The sequence below is a fragment of the Ailuropoda melanoleuca genome, chromosome 3 (genome assembly GCF_002007445.2).
Source record: "Ailuropoda melanoleuca isolate Jingjing chromosome 3, ASM200744v2, whole genome shotgun sequence".
NCBI lineage: Eukaryota > Metazoa > Chordata > Mammalia > Carnivora > Ursidae > Ailuropoda > Ailuropoda melanoleuca.
This window is the reverse complement of record NC_048220.1, coordinates 81,152,207-81,176,700: the sequence shown is the minus strand read 5'-3', so window position 1 is coordinate 81,176,700 and position 24,494 is coordinate 81,152,207. Positions and strand designations below refer to the sequence as shown.

The 24,494-nt window shown below is 39.1% G+C and overlaps 1 protein-coding gene across 1 annotated transcript in view; it reads right to left on the bottom strand.

Annotated features, from left to right (window-relative positions):
- Positions 1-24,494, bottom strand: part of CAMK4 (calcium/calmodulin dependent protein kinase IV) — a 217,033-nt gene that overhangs the window by 63,058 nt on the left and 129,481 nt on the right. The window contains exon 5 of the mRNA XM_002919173.3: positions 14,422-14,494. Within this exon, the coding sequence (XP_002919219.1) occupies positions 14,422-14,494 (73 nt within the window). The remainder of the gene's footprint in view (positions 1-14,421; positions 14,495-24,494) is intronic.

The following is a 24,494-nucleotide window of genomic DNA, read 5'->3' as shown; positions in this document are numbered from 1 at the left end:
GCACTGGAGGAGATAATGCTGAGTGAAATAAGTCAAGCAGAGAAAGACAATTATATGATTTCTCTCATCTAAGAACATTAGAACTAGGAAGATCAGTAGGGGAAGAAAATGATAAAGAAAGGGGGGGTAATCAGAAGGGGGAATGAAGCATGAGAGATTATGGACTCTGAGAAACAAACTGAGGGCTTCAGAGGGGAGGGGGGTGGGGGAATGGGATAGACTGGTGATGTGTAGTAAGGAGGGCACGTATTGCATGGTGCACTGGTTGTTATACACAAGTAATGAATCATCGAACTTTACATCAAAAACCAGGGATGTACTGTATGTTGACTAACATAATATAATAAAAAATATTAAAATAAAAAAAAAGGCAAACTCAAACTACTGACAGGTCTGTAGACTGGTAAAGCCTTGCAGTGTAGCAGCATCCATAAAATGTATAAAATGAATATATTTTTTGTCTCATAGAAGCCACTTCTTAGAATGTATCTTAAAGAAATATTTTTATTTGTGTGTAAATATGCCCACAGGGATATTTATAACAATATCATTCATAATTTTTAAAATTAGAAAAAAGTTACATAACTATCTAGAACCTGGATAACTNACAAGCAGGGGGAGTGGGAGAGGAAGAAGCAGGCTCACAGTAGAGGAGCCTGATGTGGGGCTCGATCCCGCAACGTCGGGATCACGCCCTGAGCCGAAGGCAGACGCTTAACCGCTGCGCCACCCAGGCGCCCCAGAAATGTATCTTAAAGAAATATTTTTATTTGTGTGTAAATATGCCCACAGGGATATTTATAACAATATCATTCATAATTTTTAAAATTAGAAAAAAGTTACATAACTATCTAGAACCTGGATAACTTATAGAACCCATAGTATGAAATAAATTACCTGTAGCAACTAAAAGAATGAAAAAGATCCATACGCACTACAATGCGGTAGATAGCATTAGGGCTCCTAACAAGACTCCGTGGTCTCATCTTCAGGACTATGAACATGCTATGTAACATGGCTGAAGGAACTTTGCTGATGTAGTTAGGGTTACTAATCACTTTGGCCTGAAAATACAGAGATTATCCTGGATTATTCAGACGGGCTCAGTGTAACTGCATGAGCCTTTAAAAGCAGAAAGGGAAGGCAGAAGAGTAAGTCAAAGAGATTCAAAGCATGAAAAGCATCTGAGGCAGCACTGCAGGCTTGAAGATGGAGAAGGTCCAGGGTCAAGCAACCACAAGGAACTGGATTCTGCCAACAAATCCAATGTGCCTGGAAGCAGATTCTTCCACAGAGCCTCCAGAAAGAAATGCAGCCCTGCTCATACCTTGATTTTGCAATGGAGAGAATCTAGTCATGTCATGCCTAACTTCTGACCTACTAGAACTAGGAGATACATAGGTGTTGTGTCGTGCTTTTAAGTTTGTGGTAATTTGTTATGCAGTGACAGCAAACTAATGTATAAAGAGAAAGATTTCTAAGACATATTGTTAAGGGAAACAAAATAAGAGAGCAACATGAAAAAAGAAACGTATCTGAGTCTACGGTATATTTGTATTTTTATGTGCCACGATGCCACACACAGTCTCAGCCATGGCTGTCATTCCTCCTTTTTGATCGCTGATCTGCGTCTGAGCTTGTTTTCTGCGGTACAGCAAACAGTTTCGAAAACCTTTGAAAATACTTGTTGTAGCTAATGCTTTGCAGTAGCATTACTGATTTCCTAACATAAAAACCAGGAGGAAAAAAAAACAGGAGAAAAGAATAAAAGGAAGAGCATGAAACACAGAATAAGTGCTACACATTAAAAAACAAACAAACCAAAACACTTGTCAGTAAATGAGTCTCTGAAAGGCCTGAAAAACCAATGACATTCAAATTTATCCATGTGTCTGGGTTAACCTCTGGACGACTAATTTACTTTCTCATGGAAACCATGTTTGGGGTTGATTAGATTAAATGCATTATGTTAGAAAACTCATGCATCAGACACTGATTATTAAGAGTAGGTTGGTCTCGGTGTAACAGGCAGAATGCTAAGAATGACCACGCTGTGGAGTTAGCCCCTATATTCAATGCTCGCTCCTGTGAGTGTGGGTAGAATCTATGAATACGACGAGGCAGCATTCCTATGATTTTATTAACTTAAATGTCAAAAGGGAGATTATTCAAGTAGGCTTAATCAAATCTCATGTGCCCTTGAAAAGCAGAGTTTTCTCTGGCCTGGAGCAGAAAAGAAAATCAGGGAGTCAAAGCACCCTAGCTGGCTTTGAAGATGAAGGGAGGCATGTGCCGAGAAATGCAGGGAGACTTTGGGAGGTCCTGGCTGAAAAGCAGTAAGGACACAGGGACCTCAGTCATACGACCACATTTCAGTGAACTTAGCTGACAACCTGAACAAGCGTGGGAGCAGGTTTCTCCCAGAGCCTACAGAGAAGAGCCCACACGACTAACATTTTGGTTTCTACCTTGTGAAACTCTAAGCCAAGAACCCAGTAGAGCCCACTGGACTTCAGACCTACAGACCTGGGAGAGAATGAGTTGTTTTAAGCTGTTAAATTTGTGGTAATTTGTTAGTAATAGAAAACTAATATACTGAGTATTTTGCAGTTAGCAAGTAATGGACTAACGAACATAAACTTTTGGCACACAAGTGCCATGTGTCTCTTAATGACTTCCCAGTGATAGGGGCTAAATATATGCGCAATAAACATTTGGGGGTTGTTTGGTCAGCTGGTGAATGAGTGCATGAATAAATAAATGAATGAAGATCTTTGGTCAGTCAAATCATCCAACAAATGTTTACAGAATACCCAACATGTATCAGGAAACATTCCTATTACATATTGGCGCGGGGTTCGATCCCAGGACCCCGAAATCATGACCTGAGCCCAAGGCAGACGCTTAACCCACTGAGTCACCCAGGCATCCCATATATTCTAGTTTCAGACAAAAATTCAAAGTTCCAGATGCTAGAGTTTCTCATATTGGAGGAACAGAAGGTTACTGAAGCACCATGAATGAAAGCTCATGGAGAGAGAGGACCATAAGGTCAGCAAGGAGGCTTTCCAGGAAGGACTGTGAGGGTCACACATAGAGGGTGGTGAGTCTGATGGGGGGACAGTGGAGGGTTAAGTGGGGAAATGCTATGGTATAATGTACGCTTTTCTCTTATAAATCAGGAAGGATCCCGATGTTCAAGCAAAGTCCTTTAAATATCACAAAGTAACTGTCAGGAAAACTGATGACTACAGAGATGACAATACAATAATCTCCAACTTGTAGGTGTGCTGTATCAAATTTAGAGCTGAAATTCTTATTATACTCTCAGTTCAATGTATACAGCCACATAAAGAAAACAAAGACAGTTAAATGTGACTCACCCTTGTCTACATCCCAAGTTATATATGTAAACTATTCATTTTCCTGGTGGACATCATTTGCCAATATCATTATGCAACATATATACATAAATATATATATATTTTTTTCTCCCCAAGATTCATCCATTCACTTGAGAGACAGTGAGAGCAAGTGCAAGTGGGGAGTGGGGGGAGGTGGGGAGGAGCAGTGGGAGAGGGACAAGCCAACTCCACACTGAATGGGGAGCCCAACATGGGGCTGATCCCATGACCCTGAGATCATGACCTGAACCAAAACCAAGAGTTGGATGCTTAACTGACTGAGCCACCCAAGCACCCTGCCACTTATATATATATATCTTTTAAAACACTTGGATGTCCTATTAATAAAATCTGAGCTTTGATTATTTTTAAGCATGCAGTGTATAGATAAGTAGTTCTCTACTTAACCTACCAACTGCTTATAACATAGTGGGCAAAGACCTGACGTTCCAGGAAAATTTTACAGATTGATTATATATATATATATTTTTTGATTATATATATATTTTAAAAATGAACAGATAGGGCTCTGTAAACTTTAAGTAAAATAATCTGGAGAAAATACCAAGATTCAGAAACCATGGAAGATTAGTATTAAATATACAGCATGTGAAATACATTAGAATTATACCATACTTCTTTCATGAGCTAAAAATAAAGAGGATATAGCACAGAGGGACCTTAAATTACATTTACAAAAGGTAGAATGATAAAGTGGGACACTGGAATGAGGAAGGTATTCTTGGCCTAGGTCAAAAAAACACTTTGAAACCACTAATAGTTACTGAAAACTTTCTTGAAAGTAGGCAAAAAAGTTAACAAGAATTTTTAGAATGTCTAGCATTGCATACATTGCAATGGTGTTTACATTTCTTTAAGTCTTTGGATGGTCATGATTCTCTGAAATTTACAAGGTAAAGAGAGGTGAGAATAGAGGGAAGGAGGAAGGGAGAGAGGTTGAAAGAGAGAGAGAGAGAAAAACAGATTAAGGGGAAGGTTCCACTTAGATGGATTGGAACTTGTGTACAAGTATTTTTCTTTTCTGTCGTCACAGTATCTGGGTTTCCAGCTGGCATTTAGTATTTTGGAGCAAGCGCTACGGATGAATGTTTGTGTCCCCAAGAATTCAAATGTTGAAGTCCTAGTCCTCGGTGTGGTGGTATTTGGAGGTGAAGTCTTTGAAAGTAATTAGATCTAAGGTCTTGAGGGTGGAGCCCCATGATGGGATTAGTGCCCTTTTAAGAAGATGAAGAGACCAGAGCTCATTCTCTTCCTCACCTGAGGATACAGAAGGAAGGCAGCAGTCTGAAAACCAGGAACAGAGAGCCCTTACCAAAAATCTGACCATACTGGCACCCTGATCTGGAATTCCCAGCCTCCAGACTGTGAGAAATAAACATTTATTGTTTAAGCCACTCAATCTATGGTATCCTGTTATAGCAGCCAAAATAGGTTGAGATAGCCAGGACTACTCAACACTTAAGAACTGCCCTGCCCAAATGACACTAGTGTTCCCATTGTCCCCATTGTCCCCATTGAGAAATTCTGCATCTCAATTGAGTAAACTGGACTTCAGTGAACATTCCTTATTCAGGAGCTAAACACTTGAGGTGGGATGGAAGACAGTGATTAAAATAAGAAAACCCAGTTAACCTTCTGTTTCTATGACTGGTGTAATGTACGTAGGCTATTATCTAGGCCTGTGCCTGTATGTTAATTTGACATCTTCACTGAATTATGTATTTCTCACTTACTAGGCAGGTAAAAATATTTTGTAAAACTTTTGCAGAATTTGTTTCTCAATCATTTAATAATAATAAAATCAAAATTCCATGTTCAAAGAGTGAAATTAACAGAATATGATAATATTCCTGAATGCTCTCTTTCCAGAAATTAAAAAAAAAAATATTCTACCTACTTGAGAGAATTATTCATGTGTTTCAACACAACTTCCGAATTGGCCATTCCCAAGATAAAAATTCATTTTTATGGGGCAAAGACATTACATGTAGTAGATTCACAATGCACCATGTACCGTAAACTAGGACTTCACGCCTTCAAGACTGGGGATACTTTAGGTTTGGGCAGAGAACTAATGCCAGAGAGCAAGGAAATAAATTTCATGGGCCCATCCCCATCCTCCAATAAACAAACAATGGAAGAATAACACAGAAGTAGTTAACTAGAGTTTAACCTTAGTCACTCTCCCATCCTTGGAGAGAAGCACATTTACAAAGAAAAGATAACTGTTCACCTTCAAAGCACAATACTTTGATATTTTCCACACAATCATTCTTTCTTAAAAGGGGATCACTGTCAAAGGAATCTTTCCAGCCGTGAGTCCTTACCTTGCAGCCTGTAGTAGGTAGAGGCTATCACACATAAATTATATCGATGTAAAGAAGAGACTGTCCTCCTAGAGACCCCATTGTGGGTGGTAAAATTCTTTGCTCAGCTTTTTTTCTGAATTTCAGCTTTTCAGAGCATATATATATATAGGCAATATGGTGTCACAGGAATGGAAAATAGGCCAAGTTACCGATTAGAGTAAGGTTTGTTTAAAATAAAAAAGGTACAGTGATAATATGATAATATCCTTCCCCTTATGGTCTGCTTATACACACCTGTTTGCAATAAGCATTTCTAAACATAATTAAAACTTATGTTACCTTACTTAAAACTATTCCCTTATAGCTTGAATTCCCATCTTTTTCTCCTTCTCTTGATTCACATTACTCTTCATAGGTCATCTATAGACACAGAAACAATACATGCCTTTCCTGACCTTGTAAGGATACTGTGAGTGCTTCTCTATCATTACAATGTTTCCTTTTTTGTGCTTATTTGGGTACTACCGTCATTAACTAGACAATATTTCCCACCCTTACTTGAGATTATCCAATTCTCCCACTCCAAAGTCAATGAATCTATGAATCTGATGCCCTAATCAACAGAAACCTGCCAGAAGAGCTAGCTATAAATGAATCCGTAAAGACTATCATCCAAGGTCGTCACACACGAATCAGATGTCATGTCCATAACACTAAAATGGGCTTTTGTAATAGTGAAAACACTCACCTCAATCCTGAGAAGAAAGATAACTTACATGTTATTTTTAAAAATCCTCTTTGCCTTGAGGTGCCTGGGTGGCTCAGTTAAGTGTCTCCCTTCGGCTCAAGTCATGATCCCAGGTTCTGGGATCGAGAGCCCCAAGTCCTCCAGCTCCCTGCTCTGCAGGGAGCCTGCTTCTCCCTCTGCCACTCCCCCTGCTTGTGCTCTTTGTCAAATAAATAAATAAAATCTTAAAAAAAAAGAATCCTCTTTGCCTTGTTAATTCCTCCAGGCAGGGACTGTCTCATATTTACCTTTCTATAGCTCTCCTGGGGACCTACAATGAGTGCTGCACGCAGTGCATACAATCACCCTGGTCTAAAGGCTTTGGCTGGTCTCTTAAAATATTTGTTATTTTTGCTGTTGTTCTTTTCATCGTTAGTTCTCAGCTAGATGAGAGGGAAACAGGAAAGGTCAAAACACAGGTCATTAGAGGAGCTGTGAGACTGATTGGAAGAAAGCGGAATAAAATCTCACAGAGCAAGTGCGCAGAGGCGAGAAGAGAGCGTCAACGAAAGTGAGAGTTTTGTGAGAACTTCTTATTAAACCTCTAAACTGCTCTTCGGCATGCTCCCTGCTCTAGGTTATTTTTCATTATCTCCACGTCTTCACATACGTAACATTCATTAATACTGACCAGGAAGATTCAAGGGGAATTCTGGGCTTAGTTGGTTAGCACATTTCATTCATATAATCACAACCCATGTCCCTTCAGATGTTTTTCAACTCTTGACTTGACTTTGCCATATCTTCCTAACTGGCCTCACTGCTTTCGGACTTCACGCTGCCATCAGGATGACCGTCCTGCAGCAGAAGTCCCTCACGTCTCATCTGCAGAATCACGTGAACCTCTTTTGAAAGTCATGTAAGCCCCTCAGGATGGGCTCCCCACTTCTCTCAAGCCCCAGTTCTTGCCATAGCCAAAGACCTGAAGTTCATGCCTTTGCACCTTTAGTCTACTATGTTCCCTAAAAAACTGGGAGAAAAGGAGTGTTTCTGGAATTCTATTTCTTTCATACTGGCTGCCTATTAAACAATTTTTCTTTTAAAACCCAACTCAGATATAACTTCCTCTGGCAAGATTTTTCTGACTCAGTTTCTCTCTAGATATACCAAATAGCTTTCACTTTCTCTAATCTGCAAAATGCATCAATAGATGCACATACGTCATTTTATAGCTTTGTGCTTATATGTCTATCTGCCCCATAAACTAGTAAGCTTCTTAATATATATTCCTAGAATTGTGATTTTCCCAGAACTCAAGAGAGAGAAAGCCACTTAGACGGAATCTGACAAAATTTTGATATCATTATTATCACTGGTGATAAAAATGTACAGAAACATTTAATGAGAAAGATACTCTTGCTCCCAGAAATTATTTTTAGATTTCCAGCTTCCTAATATTGAGCTATAATTTTTAGAATATAGATTATTTTTGTTCCAAACTTTTTTCTGATAAAATATCTTTGCTCTGACTGAGCCGCTACTCAACTTTATTCTGTGTTATAAATCAAAACATTGGAACATTAATAGAACTGTTTGTTATTTATTTTTCTGGTAATTGTGATCTCTCAATTCTTAGTAAGAATGTATAACTACTTTTATTTTTACTGGCTAAGTTATCATTGTGGTGTTTCAATGCTTTGAGCCTTGCATTAAAATCCATCTCCCAGAGATCAGCGTTCAAATGTGAGTAACAGGAGACAAAATCCCCCCAGAAAGAAATGGAAATAGTACAGGAACTGACAGATTTAAAACAATCCACAAAGAACCCCACATTTTCTGTTCCAGCGCCTCATTACTTGATTGAACTCTCAGATTCTTTTCACTGACAATAAGTGGACCCAAGCGGGAACAATAGACACAAAAATAAAGAACAGGTACCAGAAGCAAGCTTGCTACGGTTAATAACCTTAAACCTCGTGATTTATCAGCATGTGGGTGTGTTTTGATATTCAGTGAAATTCAGTTTTTAGAAATTTGTGGGACGAGAATCTTTTTATGCCCTTCGTGTTATGTTTGGATGGATGGAAAATTATACAATTGCTCTGGCTACAGAATTGTTATTAGCATATACTCAAAGGTTTATTCAAGAAGTTGAGTATCTTATCGCTTCAAATAACAGGATATACAATTTAAAGTGGCAAAAATATTAAGAAACCTAATATCTTCTATGAGGTATCAAGCAGGAGGAGAATTCTAATGGTGTGTACTTTTTTCTGTGCTTTCTTCAACACAGTTATGTTTTTCTTCTTAATTACAAGACAAAAAAAGCAATTTCTTGCATCGTATGCAGACTTGACTATGCCAGTGAAAAATAGAAATGACCTTTCCTCCCTTGGGTCTCCTTTTACTGTGAAGAAGTTTCCCCAGAGCCCACAGGCAGACTGCCCATCAGAGCTCATTGAGAGGTTAGGTGGAAGATGGTTTAAAAGTGTCAAATAATATAAAGTTGATAATGTGTGTATTACCCATTAAACCTATAAATGTTATCAAGCATAGTACTTGGTATTAAATATAGACAATCATTTATTTCAATGCTGCTGTCCGTGTTTTGATTTCATTGACTTTAGAACCATTTAATGCACATTAGTAAAGACTGAACATTTTAGATGACCATGAATAGCAACAGGAACTTAGAGAATTTATTTTTGTTTTCTTTTCTTTTTTTTTTTTTTAAAGATTTTATTTATTTATTCATTCGACAGATATAGAGACAGCCAGCGAGAGAGGGAACACAAGCAGGGGGAGTGGGAGAGGAAGAAGCAGGCTCCTAGAGGAGGAGCCTGATGTGGGGCTCGATCCCATAATGCCGGGATCACGCCCTGAGCCAAAGGCAGACGCTTAGCCTCTGTGCCACCCAGGCGCCCCTATTTTTGTTTTCAAGTAAATTCCTGTACCATTTATTAAGTTATTGGCTCTCAACTGTAAATCACCCTTCTATAATCCACTTTGTGAAGCTGACACGAATTAGAAGCCACTTTTCCTTCTTCTGCTGGCTTCCTGTTTGGCTCTGCCATTAGATGGCACTAGAGAGAGAGGGGAAGGCTGGGAGAGCAGTGAACGGACTTCTTGCTCAGTCCTATTTGCTTTCTGTGCCTACCTTTCTGCTTGTTATTCCCATGCGCCCTAAAGACGCGTTTTCACCCTGCAGTGCAGATCATTCTGGTAGCAGCTGCTGATTGCAGGTTTTCCAATGCTCACAGAACCAACCGGTGTTCCTCTTTGGCAACACCAGCACTAGCTGGCTAGACTACCAATCTCGTCAATGAGCTCAAAGGTTTGAGTGCCAGCTTTGGGGGCAATTCCTTTAGGTCAGAGACTAGACACCAGCACAGCCAAGCAGTGAGCCTTCATCACACCTCCTTTTAAATGTCTACGTTTTAATCATCTCCCACTCTTTGTTTTGCTCCCCCCAGTCTGAGGGGAGGTTGCTTCCTGCGGATGCTACCTCCGTGGGACCTCAGCTTAGTGTTACACTTTTGCCTTTCCAGTTCTCCAACATCTAGTCCTCAATTCTTCATCAACTGACTCTTTAATATGGTAAGTGTCTTCTTCTTTAGGGAAAGCTACAGGTTTTAAAACTGTTTTACCAAAAGAAGCCTGTACTATTTCATTTTTTCCTGCATCCTTATAATCATGTCCACATCCTGTTTTACTTCAATCTTGAGATGCCATATTGGCGTCCATAACTTTCAAGGTTTGGATGCTTTTGTTTGCAACTCTTCACCCCCATTATCACAATCTTTTAAAAAATTCTAATCCAAAATCTTTGTGCTAGGGTAGCAGACATATTTAAGTTCTTCAACCATTTCCTTCTATTTTATTAAATTCAATATATACTCTATATGTAACAAGTTTCTCCAGGCTCTCAAGTCATGACTTTGAAATTAAGACATACCTAAGAGAACTATGGCTAGCAAAAGATGGAAAGTCCCATCAGGAGTGGAGAAAAAAGGGAGATAGTGATTTTTTTGGAAACAGAGGAACAGTAGGATATCAGGGGGGACAAGAAAAGAACAGGAGGTGGTGGCAACAGTAAGAGATGTCAGAGGTGATGGAATATTCCCTGGTTATCTTTTTTAAGTAAATGGAAAAGGAGGGCTTTAAGGTTTGGCATTGTGCTTTATGACAGATAAGGACACGATGAACCTTCCAGAATGTCCAGATTGACCTATACCATCTAATTTGGGACTACCTGGAATTCATTTCAGGAAGATAGAATACTCAAGAAGGCTTAATGATCTGCCGTCAAAGACTAACTGGATGATTTCAAACTTAAGGAGGGAGACATCTTTCAAATTCACTTAAAAGCTTTCAAAAATTCTATTTAAAGCTAAAAGGCAGAAGGAGCAAGATTACAGTCAGACAAATACTGTGAAATATTTGGGGCAAGAATTAGGGTGAAGTGGGGAGGAAGGGAGGGATTGCCAGATTTGTTACCTAAGGGGTATAATTATTGCCACAACATATTTCCCAAGAACTTTTCAATCTTTAAGCTTTCTCCTTCTGTGCTTTCAAAACCCAGCCTAGATATAGTCTCCTGAGTGTGTTATCCAGAGGAAATGTGAGATGTATCACTGATTACTTTGAGTTCCCAACTGTCCTATTTTTAAAGCTATCTATAGCTATGTAGTTGACAATAAAATATTTCATAAATGTCAGCCACTTCCCACAAGTTTTATTTTTATTTTTTTTTTAATTTTTATTTATTTGACAGAGATAGAGACAGCCAGCGAGAGAGGGAACACAAGCAGGGGGAGTGGGAGAGGAAGACAGGCCCATAGGGGAGGAGCCTGATGTGGGGCTCGATCCCATAACGCCGGGATCACGCCCTGAGCCGAAGGCAGACGCTTAACCGCTGTGCCACCCAGGCGCCCCTTTTTTTTTATTTTTATTTTTTTTAAATTTTTATTTATCTCCCACAAGTTTTAAATTGCTTGCTTTCTACCTGTGGAACACTTAAGGAAATGACTTTAATTTTTTTTTCCCCTCTAAGTTAATCCTTAGTTGTAGCAATCAGAGAAGATCTGGTTTTTATAAAACTTCTTTCAAAGAGTGACTTTAATGTGGTAATTTATTTTTTTGCTCTTACTTATTTCTCTTTATTTTTTGTTATTTGTTTTAAGTTTGTTTTTTTTTTAAATTCCAGTTTGTTAAAATACAGTGTAATATTAGTTTCAGGTGTACAATACGGTCATTCAGCACTTCCATACATCACCCTGTGCTCATCACAGCAAATGGACTCTTAATCCCCTTCACCTGTTTCCCCCATCCCCGCCATCCACCCTCCCCAGTAACCAACAGTTTGTTCTCTATAGTTAAGAGTCTGTTTCTCGGTCTGCATCTTTTTTTTTTTTTACCCCCTTTGGTCGGTAAACTACTAATTAAACTGAAACTTTCTGAGTAGGTAGAATAACAATTTTCTTTTTGTTTTAAATTGAGTAGACTAATCAATCCATCTTTGCAAATCTGGAATAGAGTTGAAGTCTAGTCCCTCTTTTCTATGTGGGGTACCCTATCTGGGGCATCCTTGTTGGGGGCCCTTTTATTTCTTAATTGGTGTAACTCCAATAGGTGGAAGAGTCTGATGTTGAAAGCATTCATTTCTCATTCACTGAATACAGAGCTCTCCCAGTCAGCACCCTGAGGTATCACTAAACTGAAGCATGCCCACTGTGATAAGCCAAAAGAATCAGAGCTGACTTAAATGGATGGAGGCAACCAGAAAGAACTTATTGAAGAAGGTGCATTTTGAATGACAGGAAAAGAATTAAATGATAGTAAGTTAGCAGAAAAGAATCTCATGAATGGGAGCAAGTTATAAAGAAAGCTTTGTTTCATATGAAATGAGTAGAAAAATGATAATAAGGATGTTTTAGTAAATGTATCAGTATCTAGAAAGACAAAACGGTTAATAGTGACTTCCTATTTTGATAAATTTTCAGTTACTTATTTGGTAACTGAGCAGTGACTACCGTCAGTTGTTTCTGATTTTAGTACTTAGCTGGGGAGACACATCTGTGTACAGACTTACAACATCTAACACATCTTTACATGAATGTACTGAGTCCGAAGTCATCTATCCTTTTCCCTTCATCTTATTTAGTCTTTTCCACAACTCTGTCTAGAAACTGAACCCAGCTCTGACTCCCAAAGTAATCTTAACTGTTACACTAGCTGCCGGCCGATTTGGGTAAAGTGATGGTGGGCCACTGCCAGCATGTTTACTTAACTAGATAATCTATTGCATGTGGTAATGAAGAATGAAGTTTTTAAATGCGTACTTAAGAAAGGCATAAAGTGGCCATTGTTGAACTCAGGAGTGACAAGATGAACATAGGGACTGCAAAAGAAAATTCTAGACTTGTATCTTTAAGCCAGGGACTGGCAGCAAGTAGAAGTGGTATTGTTTCGTTCGTTTGGTTTCGTTTAATCAAGCACATCAGGAGCAGCCGCGGCATGGCAGGGAGCGGGGCTAGGTTCACGGGCAGTAGAAGGACAACCTAACTAAGGTTGGGAAGGTGGATATGAGGGGAGAAGGTAACGGAAGAGTTAAAAATCATTCCCAAACTGGCAAGCTTAGGAAACCAGGGATGGTAACTATACTGTTTGATGACAAATCTGGAACGGAGTGGTTATTTTAGGTATAGTAAGAGTATGAATTTGAAATTCAATATTCACATAATCAGGGGCTGCCCTATATATTTAGAGTAAAATTCCAGGGCAGCCTCTCCAGCTTTTCTCCAGCCCCAATTCAAATCTTTTATACCCCACATAGCAAAAAGACCAAAGCACTTTTATAGGAAGGAATAATTTGGAAAGACTGGGCTATAAAGCCAACTGAACTTGGTGTTGATAGCTCAATCATGGATTTGATTAGACCATAGATCTACTATCTCTAGCAGTCCTATGCAGACTGTGGAGACTGTTTTTTTCCTTTTCATCGGTGATAGATAAGCTAGTTAGATTTTAGAGTCCCTCCTTTCCTTCCTTCTTCTCTCCCTCTCTCCCTTCTCTCCTCCTTCCTTCCTGTTTTAGTTGGGGGTAAAATTCATAGGACATGTGCTTTTGTCACTATGGCTGGTTTCTCAAGATACCGAATGATGATTTTAGTTATATAATTGACTGTAAACAATGGAATATATCTTAATTCTGGGTCTATTTTATACATTTGTCTCTTTAACCCTGATAAACATTTCCCCTTGGGCTTCATTCCTGTTTGTTCAGAGAATAATTTGTTCTGACTTCATATTCAATAAATGAACCACCAACATGTTCCAGCAGATATTAGACACCATTAAATATATGGGAGGGTTTTCACCAGCACAGTTTGTTTCATCTAGGCAAATTTTTCCTTATTAATTCAATCCAACAAGCTTCTCAAAATTATATTTTTGTGTAAATGTGGGTGCATGTTTCCATCATTAACTTACAAAACTTTATTCTCCTTAAAAGCATTAACTTATATTTCTTCCTTAAAAAAATTGTCGGAATGTTTCACTTGAATTCCCTTATTTCTTGTCTTGGAAGAAAAACCAATAATCTCTACGCTCCCAGATCTTATTTATCACGTTCCACCACTTCCCTGCCAAACCACAAAGACAATAAACAGACTCAAGAAATGGAAAGAGAGAAGGACCATAAGCCCCAAAGTCTGATTTGATTTCATAATAATGGGAAATTACTTTAACAGATGTATGGCATGATATAGGAGAACTGCATCTTTCAGAGTGGGAGCAATCAAGAGAAAATATAAATGTATTCAACATACTGTCTCCAGAGTATTTCATACTATTTTGCTGTAAATGTTATGGCTGGTCACAGACATGCACTTGTTAGGGGACAATGCTGTACAAGGAAAAGGTTACCAAGAATTATGCTATTGCTGTCAATTCGCACTTACGGCAACTGCCTCCAGGATTTGTTTAACAGCATCTGCAGCGTCTCGTTCACTGTAATATCCCTTCTCCACAATCCTAAAAAAAACCAGGAAATGCTTCTCAGACACATGCATTCAGGGCAGTGGATGTTAATAGAAGTTAACTGAATTAATGTAAACGTGCCAGCATTAACGCTGGGGGAAATACTTCTATAAACGGATACTCTAGAAATCTTGGGTTTCTTTAGGAAAAGGAAACAGATTTATTTTGCCTGGGCTTGAACTGGCCATCCTGAGGACAAAAAAAATTCTTTTTAAACCCTGTATTGAGAATCGTGTTAAACATATACCAAGCAGGCAACATACCATGAACCATCCCATGTAATTGTCACACAGCTTCAATAATTATTAAGTCATGGTCAGTGTTGTTTTATCTATCCACTCAATTATTTCCCATCCTCTTTTTTATTTTAAAGCAAATATCAGGCATCACATAATTTCATTCATAAATAAGGGGTTTGTCTCTAAAAATATAAAGGACCTTTCAAAATTCATAACTACAATGCCATTTTATACCTATAAATTACAATTCCTTAAAATTTTCAAATACACAGTGTTTCAAATTTCCAATTGTCTTGGACATGTTGAAATTTGTTTGAATCCACATCCAAATAAGGTGCACACAATTTGACTGGTATTTGTGTTTCTTATCGTCCTTTTACCTGTAGCTCCCTGCTCCTTACCCCTCCCCTCTCCTCTCTCTCCATCTGGCTTTCTGTTCCAAATAAATGACTTGCTCTTTTTGCATGGAGTGGATGAGGAAACTTTCTTTTCCTTTAAGGAATCTTTCTTTTAACTTATGTCTTTTCCATTTTAATTTCAGGAATGTTTTCCTCAGTTAGAATGCTTTGCTTTCTTCCACTGCTTTGGTTTTTCTTTTTGAGGGGTGTGCAATTAGACACATCGTGAGTTTTTCTACTTTTGATTTCTATTCTTCTTTCCTCTATAATTTTCTTAATTTTAGTATTAAGTAATATTAACTTTAATATTCTGTAGATCATGTTATACTTTCATCTGTTTGTGGGCATATCCTCCTGACGTGCTGATTTTCTGTGCTCTTATAATCATTTTGTATTGCAGTTGATGGAGACACCTGTCTGTTGCTGCTTATTTTTAAGCAAAGTTGGTTTTCTTAACCTTTTTGATAGAGTGATAGGTCAGGCTATCTTTTCTAGTTTCATGGCCCCTGACTGATTGTTTTCATGAAGCATTCAAAATTATGACCTCAAACTTTCTGAGATCTCTTTTCTATCTGGAACTTCATTCCCTTGCCTCTACGCATCTCTGCTCTGGTTACTGAAGTCTCTTCTCAGCAGTTTCTCCTAATGTACACAAGGGGGCTTCAGATATTAGTTTCAGGAGTTCATAGGGTCTTGACTGCATTTGTCTCTTCAGACCTTACTGTGGGTGCAGCCCTTGTGCTTCCCAGAAATTTGGAAGGCAAAAAGCCCTCACAATTTCAGCTGTTCTTGTATTGGCCCATTCTGCTTCTCAGTGATTTGGAGGCTTTGGAGATTTGAGTGTTCTCCTATTCTTGGGTTCATCAATGTCCTCTTGCGTCCTCTAACATAGATGCTAATACCATGGGGCTCTTGCAATCGTCATTAGTTTGTCCTCATTCACTTGTTTTCTAGGCTCCATGGGGAAGCCTTGTCACCTGGTTTTGTTATAGATATTGTCTGTGAGATTCTGACAAATATCTTGCATAGGGATATTTGGGACAACTGGAAAACCACACTGTTGCTGTTTCTATCCTCCCAAAGTTCCAAGAGAAAACACATTTTTGACAGCACTGAAGATTACCAACTTGCATAAGATGTTTTCAGCTGACAAAAAGTTTATGGTGAAGACATGTCTGAAAAAGGTCAATTCAAAACATATAAGAAACAAAACTTAAACATTTTTTATAGTTTTGCATTGAAATTTTTTAGACTGTTAATATTTTAAATGGCATATTTATTTCTCAGAAAGTTATCTTCCTTTTTTTTTTAATGTTGTGGTAAGAAGTAAGTTCTTGAGGCAGCTGGAATTAAAAATCTATAAAAGCTGGAATTAAAAATCTATAAAATATTTCCAAAATAGAGGATGGATGATGTGGAAAAGCAGAAAAAAACAGAAATAAATTAAATAATATATAAGAAGATACCTTTATGACTATAATTATCAAGATTCAAAAAATTATATTGATGCAAAAATTTCAATTATTTTTTCTATTCAATTATTCAGAACATTGTCAAGAAACACAAACTCATCATCTTTTCAAAGGATGAAAGATGGAATATCCTTCCTCACTTTTTTACTCATTGGATACCTGTTCTGTACACATTTCAAATAAAATGTGAAAGTGGGTTACAATATTCAGGGAATCATTATTATTTAGTTCTTGAAAATCAATTTTCAGATAATATTTCCTTTCAAGATCACAAATTCTTCCAATTCACGAATAAGTTACATAGACTACTTTACCTCAAGGGTGTAGAGAAGTTTTCTAGTTGCAGGAAGGGTGGGGGCTAGGAGTGGGGTAGGTGTGGAGGGGCAGTGACTGGAGAGGAAGAAGATTTCTCTAAGAAAAAGGACCAACACTGTAGTGAGAATAAGAGTGCAGAGGGCATAGTGATAGTCAACCAATATTTCTGTCTAACATGAGCCAGGTATTTGCTGAATCTGTAAATAATAAGATTTGGGTCCCGCCCCAGATGAGACTGTGGGTAGTACAGAAATTATTAACAGAAACATCACCACAGATGTAATACATGTTACACTGAGGTTTGTACAGACAAAAGATTTATAAATTCTGTTGTCAGGAAGGTCTCTAGAGCAGATATGTGGGACAGGAGCATAGAATGCAGGTGCCTTCCCCACCCCATCCCCAGGACCTACATTTGCCACAGCTTAGCCCTACTATTAGGACTTAACCGTGCCTCTTCCAGGCTCCTTCTGCTCCAAGGAATTTTGTTCCCAGTTGATTTGTTCATCAGAGTGTTACAGAGTTAGGTTTCTGCAACTCAAAACATTCAACTTTGAGTATTTTATCAGTTGCGCTACCAACCAGGACATTCATGGCTGACTAGAAAGATCGGTAACAGTGAACTTCTCAAGTTGCAAATGCAGGTTTATAATCTACGGCTAAGACTGCAAGTGAAGACATTAGTGACCAAGCAAAGGAAAGTGAAGTCTTGCAATCCTTTTCATTTAGGCATGACTACAGTAGGTATGTTTGGCCAATGCCTTCTGCAGGTTATTGTGGGAAAATTCTTAGCCTTCTCACTAGATTGTTTCCATCACCCACAGGGCCTACCTCCAAGCCTTGCTCATAGTAGGCAGTCAATAAATATTTGTAGAATCAATACTAACTGCCAAGTGAATGGGTGACAGAGAAATTTCAGACCATGGACATGTGAGCAACTTCTCTGCCTGTGTTCCTTCTCATGGGAAACAAAGCCCCGGACGGGGATGTGATGCTCACTACAAGTACACTGGCTATCAATCCAGAGGGCGAGCAGCCATACAGAAGCTCCCCAAAGCAAAATGCAACAAGTAGAAAGGGTACTGCTGGTCTTAGGAATACATTCAGAGTTAGTACCTAGATATTACTGTAATAACATGATCTTTTTAGAAACTTATTTTGAAAAAAATCAAAGTGATTCAAATTCAGCAAAATACAGCATTTCTTCCACGAGGCAACATGTAACAATTTCTACATAAAATTTAATTGGAATTTAAAAAAAACAAACAAGTTGCCATGTATATATAGCCAAGGGTTTATGGCTTGACATAAAATATACTAATGCCTTCAATTTGTTGGAGCAATGAAATATTCAATCATTATAAGGGTTTTAGAGCTGTAGAAAAAGGATACTTTTGGTTGATAGTTTGGTTTTTATATTTAAACATACTTATTGCTCTATTTCCCCGTAGATTTAGCAAACTAATTTTCCTTTTCATGCTCTATAAAATAATAAGAAAGCAGTAAAGATGTTACCAGCATCTTAAGATTGTTTTCAAAGGTCCGGAGCCATGAAGTTTGCTGCTGTGTGGCACAATTTCTCATCGTTCCTCTGTGAACTGGGCTAGAAGACTTGGGGGTAAAAACAAAATCTCTCCTAGGATTTTAATCACAACAGGACCCAAAAACCTACCCTGAGCTCTCGTTTGCATGGGTTCCTCAGTCACTAACAGGCCTAGCCGACATCTGCAGATCTGGGAAGGAAGTACAAGGGGGATGTGTTCCCAGGCTGTGATTCTGGCTCGCACAGGCCTTCTTCATCCTAGACGGTGCCTTTACTGCCACCATTGGCCGTGTGGGAGTGCGTGCTCCCCTTCCCCACAGTTGGAACTGTTTTCATTCTCAACATTTTAAAATGGCAGGGCAAAGCAGCACAGGCAGTGCCTATTTCTCTCCATGGATCTGCCCGAAAATAAGACTTCTGTGCATTTGTTGCTGTCACCTTAATTGCTGCAAATTGAATTGAGCACATCTCCAGCTTGGCAGTTAGCACCGGTGATGCAGCTGAAGAGCTCTAATCTGATCATATCCTGAGGCCCTCAGACTTCCTGGCACGGAGATTAGAAGCCCTACTTCTCCCCCACCAATGACAGCTTTTTCTCAAATGGAGGTGCTATTAGATGACTATAGGTCTTTGCAAGAAAGATACTGGTCTGATGACAATGTGAACTGAAGGATCAAACGACATAGGTTAAAAGCCCCAAACAGGAATTTCAGGAACCAAGTCTTAAGGGCTGCCAGTACATCAATCCGCTGTCACATACATTAAAGTGAATTCTGCTATACCTTGTGTAAATCTATCAGTTCTTTAGAAGCCTCATTCACTGCCTTTTCACATTTCATTGATGGCATCTTAGTCTATATTGATGCTTTTTCTTTTTTTTTTTTAAAGATTTTATTTATTTATTTGACAGAGACAGCCAGCGAGAGAGGGAACACAAGCAGGGGGAGTGGGAGAGGAAGAAGCAGGCTCCCAGCAGAGGAGCCTGATGTGGGGCTCGATCCCAGAATGCCGGGATCACGCCCTGAGCCGAAGGCAGACGCTTAACGACTGTGCCACCCAGGCGCCCCTATATTGATGCTTTTTCTAAGAGCTCTCCTGAAGAGTGTTAAATTCATATGCTTAAAAAATAGTTTCAAAGACACTAGTGACACTGTTAAATTTGAAAGCCAGGGAGAGAGTGAGGGAGTTGTGCATGCTGGTCGGGGAGGTGACGGTGCAGGAGAAAGGGGAGGTCAAATCAAACTGTAGACCTGGGAATGGGCCTAAGGGAGCCCTGGCCCAATTCTCTTACACTGTAAATGAAAAGCCTGACTCAAAGATGTAATACACACTGTCCAAGAGCACAGTGTTTATTCAGTCATTCATTTGACAAATATCTAGCGATTGCTTGCTTTCTGTCTAGAACAGCTTCTAAAACGGAGACTAAGGAGCTCATCTCTAGCCCTGCCGAAGTGCTCTGCTTTTGGCTATCCCTTTACCCTTCCCTCTACCCGTTACTCGCTAATTTCTGATTTCTCACTTAAAATTCAGCTCAAATATTCTATTCCTCCCTGAAGCCATTTCTGCCTTAGAAGACCCCCTGATTTTGCGCCCAAAGGACTGTGTATATATCCCAATTATACCATGTGTCATCCCCACATGAAGACTTACGCCAAATCTGTGGCCAACCTCTAGCAAATACAAAGTACCTTATGATATGTCTTTTGTGTACGGATTCTTATTTTTATTTCCTTTTTAGTTCCTTGACCTCATTTATTTATTTATTTTTTATCTTGTGATATTGTGGTTGCCTCTGTAAGCCCTAACACATTTTGGGGAGATGATGGTAGTATTGAAAGATAGTATTAGGGTCCATATCGCATTTTTACTTTCCCTCTTCAAGACTAGGAGCCCCTTGAAGGTAAAGGCAATGTGCTCTGGTTAGCGTAGTGGTGAGAAGGGAATAAAGGTGGGTAATGAAGCCAGAACACTAGGGTGAGGCCAGATTAAGTTGTTTTGTGTGCCATGCTTAAAAGAACTGACTTTTAGGGAGTAGGTTTTTGGGCTGATCTGATCAAATCAGTGCTTTAAACATAGAGGGATGAAAGATAGTGAAATTAATGCCAGTTAGGAGTCTGTGGCAATGGGAAAGAGAATGTGAAGGTTCAAAAGGGCACAAGCAGTGGGAAAGGGGAAGCTGCTCAGAGGAAGAGTTATGGGGAGGGGGCTGGGCAGAGTGAGAGGAAGAGGCAGAATTCAATGCTGACCAGCTCAGATGTTAAGTCAGCTCAGAGGTAGGAGAAGGAAGCAAGATTGAGAGTGGAGGGAAGACCAAAGATACAGACGTAGTAAAGAGAAGGGCCAAATGCACCCCCATGTTCATAGCAGCATTGTTCACAATAGCTAAATCGTGGAAGTGGCCGAGATGCCCTTCAACAGATGACTGGATTAAGAAGATGTGATCCATATATACAATGGAATATTACTCAGCCATCAGAAAGATTACCCAACATTTGCAGCAACATGGACGGGACAGGAAGAGATAATGCCAAGTGAAATAAGTCAAGCAGAGAAAGACAATTATCATATGGTTTCACTCACTTATGGAACATAAGAAATAGCAGGAAGATCGGTGGGAGAAGGAACGGAAGAATGAAGGGGAGGTAAACAGAAGGGGGAATGAACCATGAGAGACTGTGGACTCTGGGAAACAAACTGAGGGCTTCAGAGGGGAAGGGGGTGGGGGGTTGGGATAGGCCGGTGATAGGTATTAAGGAGGACACATATTGCATGGTGCACTGGGTGTTATACGCATATAATGAATCATGGAACATTACATCAAAAACTAAGGATGTACTGTATGGTGACAAACATAACATAATAAAAAAATTATTATAAAAAAAAGAGAGTGGAGGGAAGAATGCTGAGTCCATTTGAGGACATACTGATCTAGAGGTGCCTATGGTATGTGCAGGTGAAAATGTCTAGCAGATTGTTGAAAATACAGTTTTCATCTCTGCTGAGACAACAGTCAACAATGTGGTTGAAACCACAGGAGAGTGTCCAATTTACCTACAGAGAACGTAGGAAGAACTTTAGGAAAAGGTGGACATTTAAAGGATGTAAAAAAGAAAAGGAACTCAGGAAAAAGATTAAGAAGGAGAAAACCAGAGGCATGTGGGTCGCTCAGTCAGTTAAGTATCTGCCTTCTGCTCAGATCATGATCCCAGGGTTCTGGGATGGAGCCCTGCTCCCTGCTCCCTGCTCAGTGGGGAGTCTACTTCTCCCTCTCTCTCCCCCTCCCTTGTGCTCATGCTCTCTCGCTCTCAAAAAAATAAATAAAGTCTTTAAAAAAAGGGAGAAAACTGAAAAAGTAGAATAAAATCCAAGGGAAAAAGAGACAATGTCAAAGACTACATGAAAGATATGGAGAGGTTTAGCCAACAGTGTAAAATACCACAGACCAGACTCTGCAAAAACATACAACCTCCAGCCTCAGTAGACGCTTTGCGTTCCTCAAAAATCCTTATTTTTGCCCTAGTCTGTTCTCACGTTCCCACTTACAAACTTCACCACTTCTTCCCACAAGTGCCCTCGTCCATTGTCTCCCAGCCATTGTTAGGAGGTAAATTTCTCTTCTCCAACAATATTGTTAAAATAGAGACTAATAAGTCTGAACTACTTAAACCTCTTACACTCTCCCCTCCCCCAGCACACTCCCATTCCCAGCCCTCAGCAACCAAAGCGTTGCTTTCTGTCTCTATAGAAATTCATATAAATGGAGACATACAGTATGTAGCGTTTCCTGTTGGTTTGTTTGTTTTTACTTTAGCATAATGTTTTTGAGGTTCATCCATATCAAAGGAACATTCCTTTTCATGGGTGAATGGAATCGTACATTTTGTTTCTTCATCTGCCAGTTTACGTACAGTTAAGTTATTTCCTCTCCTGGAACACAGGCGCTCCACGCGTAGGGTTCCACCCAAGCCTGCTGTGCTGCCCCCGTGGAATTTGCAGAGTGAAGGGAGATAACACAAACTAGCTGATGTCCATGATGCTTGCTGTGCCATGAGCAGTCAAATCCTTCGTCTCTGACCCAGGAGTCTCATACCTTTTCCCAACACCCATGAAAGTGTAACAGGCTAATTTGCTAGTTTGTAAGTAGAGCAGAATTACGTCCCAGCCCCGAGAGTAAGTCCTCTTTGTTCTTTTGCAACATTGTTGTGTCTACTCTAGGTCCTTTGAGCCTTCTGTCTCTTGAATCTTTCTGCTTCTGAAGAAGAGAGAAACTTTTTCTATTTTAAACAAATCCTTTTATCTGACTCCAAATCTTATTCCCTCTGTCTTCCCTGGGATAATGTTCCAAATATTAGTCCCTCTCATACAGATTTTCCTACCTCTCCAGCTTGCGGGCTCCTGTTCCCAGTGTGCCAGCTTAAAATACTTAATAAGCCTCCAATTATCCTGTGTCTCCTACTACTATCTCACTTTTATCCTTTCCTTTATAGCCCAGCTTCTAGAAAGACCATAAATTTAGTCCAAATCAAAGTATATGTTTTCTTTACATACAGCCAGATAAAACTGCATAAATGAGAAGATGTATTTAAATTTTCAATGGTTGACAAACCATTGTATATAATGCATATAATTATATACATATTAATATTTAAGTTATGCCAACACTCAAGTAAGACAAAATGTTACATTACTAATTTGAAGTTTTATTTTTAAGTATTGAGTGTTTGCATTTGCTCACATAGCAGCAGCATGACATAGTAGCATAATCATATGCTTTGGAGTCTCACATACTTGATTTAATTATTTAATTATTGTCGTAGACCAAATATAAGCTGAGTGACCTAACAGTAGTTAATGGACCTCTCTGGTCCTGGTTATTGGGTCTATAAAACGTATATATCAAGGCCTACCTTGTACATGTGTTACTGTGAGGATTAAATGAGATCATGTTTAGTAAAATGCCCCGCCACTGCCAGGACCCCAGCAGGCACTCAAAAATGGCCCTCGTTATAGTGACTAATTACCCTTTTTAGACAACCAGATTTTATAGATCTTCACTTTAAATAAGAGTGCATCAATGACCAATTTTTGACACAACAGTCTTTATAAATTCAGATGTACTCTGTATTTGGTTAATCTCAATACTAACCATGGCACAACTCTATGGAGACTGGGCAAGAAAAAACCCTAAGTTCTGTTTCTGGAATTTTTTCTAACGACAATGTCCTGAAAATTCCATTTCCACCAACAGTAGGAGACCTGAAATCTGAAGTAGAGATGACTCTAAGGACTGATATAGTAAGACTCCGTCAGATGATTAATAAGCTAAATGCAGAGTCCCCAAACATAACCACCACCTCTCTTGCTTTTGGACCACTTGCAGTTTTTACAAAGAATATTTTCAGCTTGGAAAACTGAAAAAAAAAAAAAGTTTGTAGTCAAATAGACCTGAGTTTCAAGCCTGCCTTTATGACTTAATTTCTTCAGTTTATTCTCTTGAAAAAAATAGAATAATACCTCAAAACACTTGAAGAGTGATTGAGTGGGGGTAAATATATAGCTTTGCATAGGACCAACAAATACACCATGATTCTCCATAAATAAAATAATCAATAGTTTACTCTCTTGGAAATGATTTGAAAGGGACTAACTGGATTCAATAAAAAAGACAGCAAAGCCGCATGAGGAAGCAGAGCTAGACCAGAAGACAGTCTGGCTGCCTGATTCGGGAAGATCATTTACCTTTCCTCATTCTCAGTTGCCATATATGAAAAGTGGGGACAATGCTTTTCATCCTCCCTACCACAAAGGATTGCTCTAAAAGAGGAAAACATATTAGTGTCTGGGAAAGGACTTTAAAAACCAAATATATTGATTTTTTGTTCTCAGCAACAGTGGGGGAGACAAGACTCTAGGAAAGAACAATGAAAACAAGCTAAATAACATATTTTTTTAAAAATATATTTGAAGACATCAGAGAATTACCAAGGAAGTGAAGGCTTCAGGAGCCAAGATCCAGGAGAGAAGAAA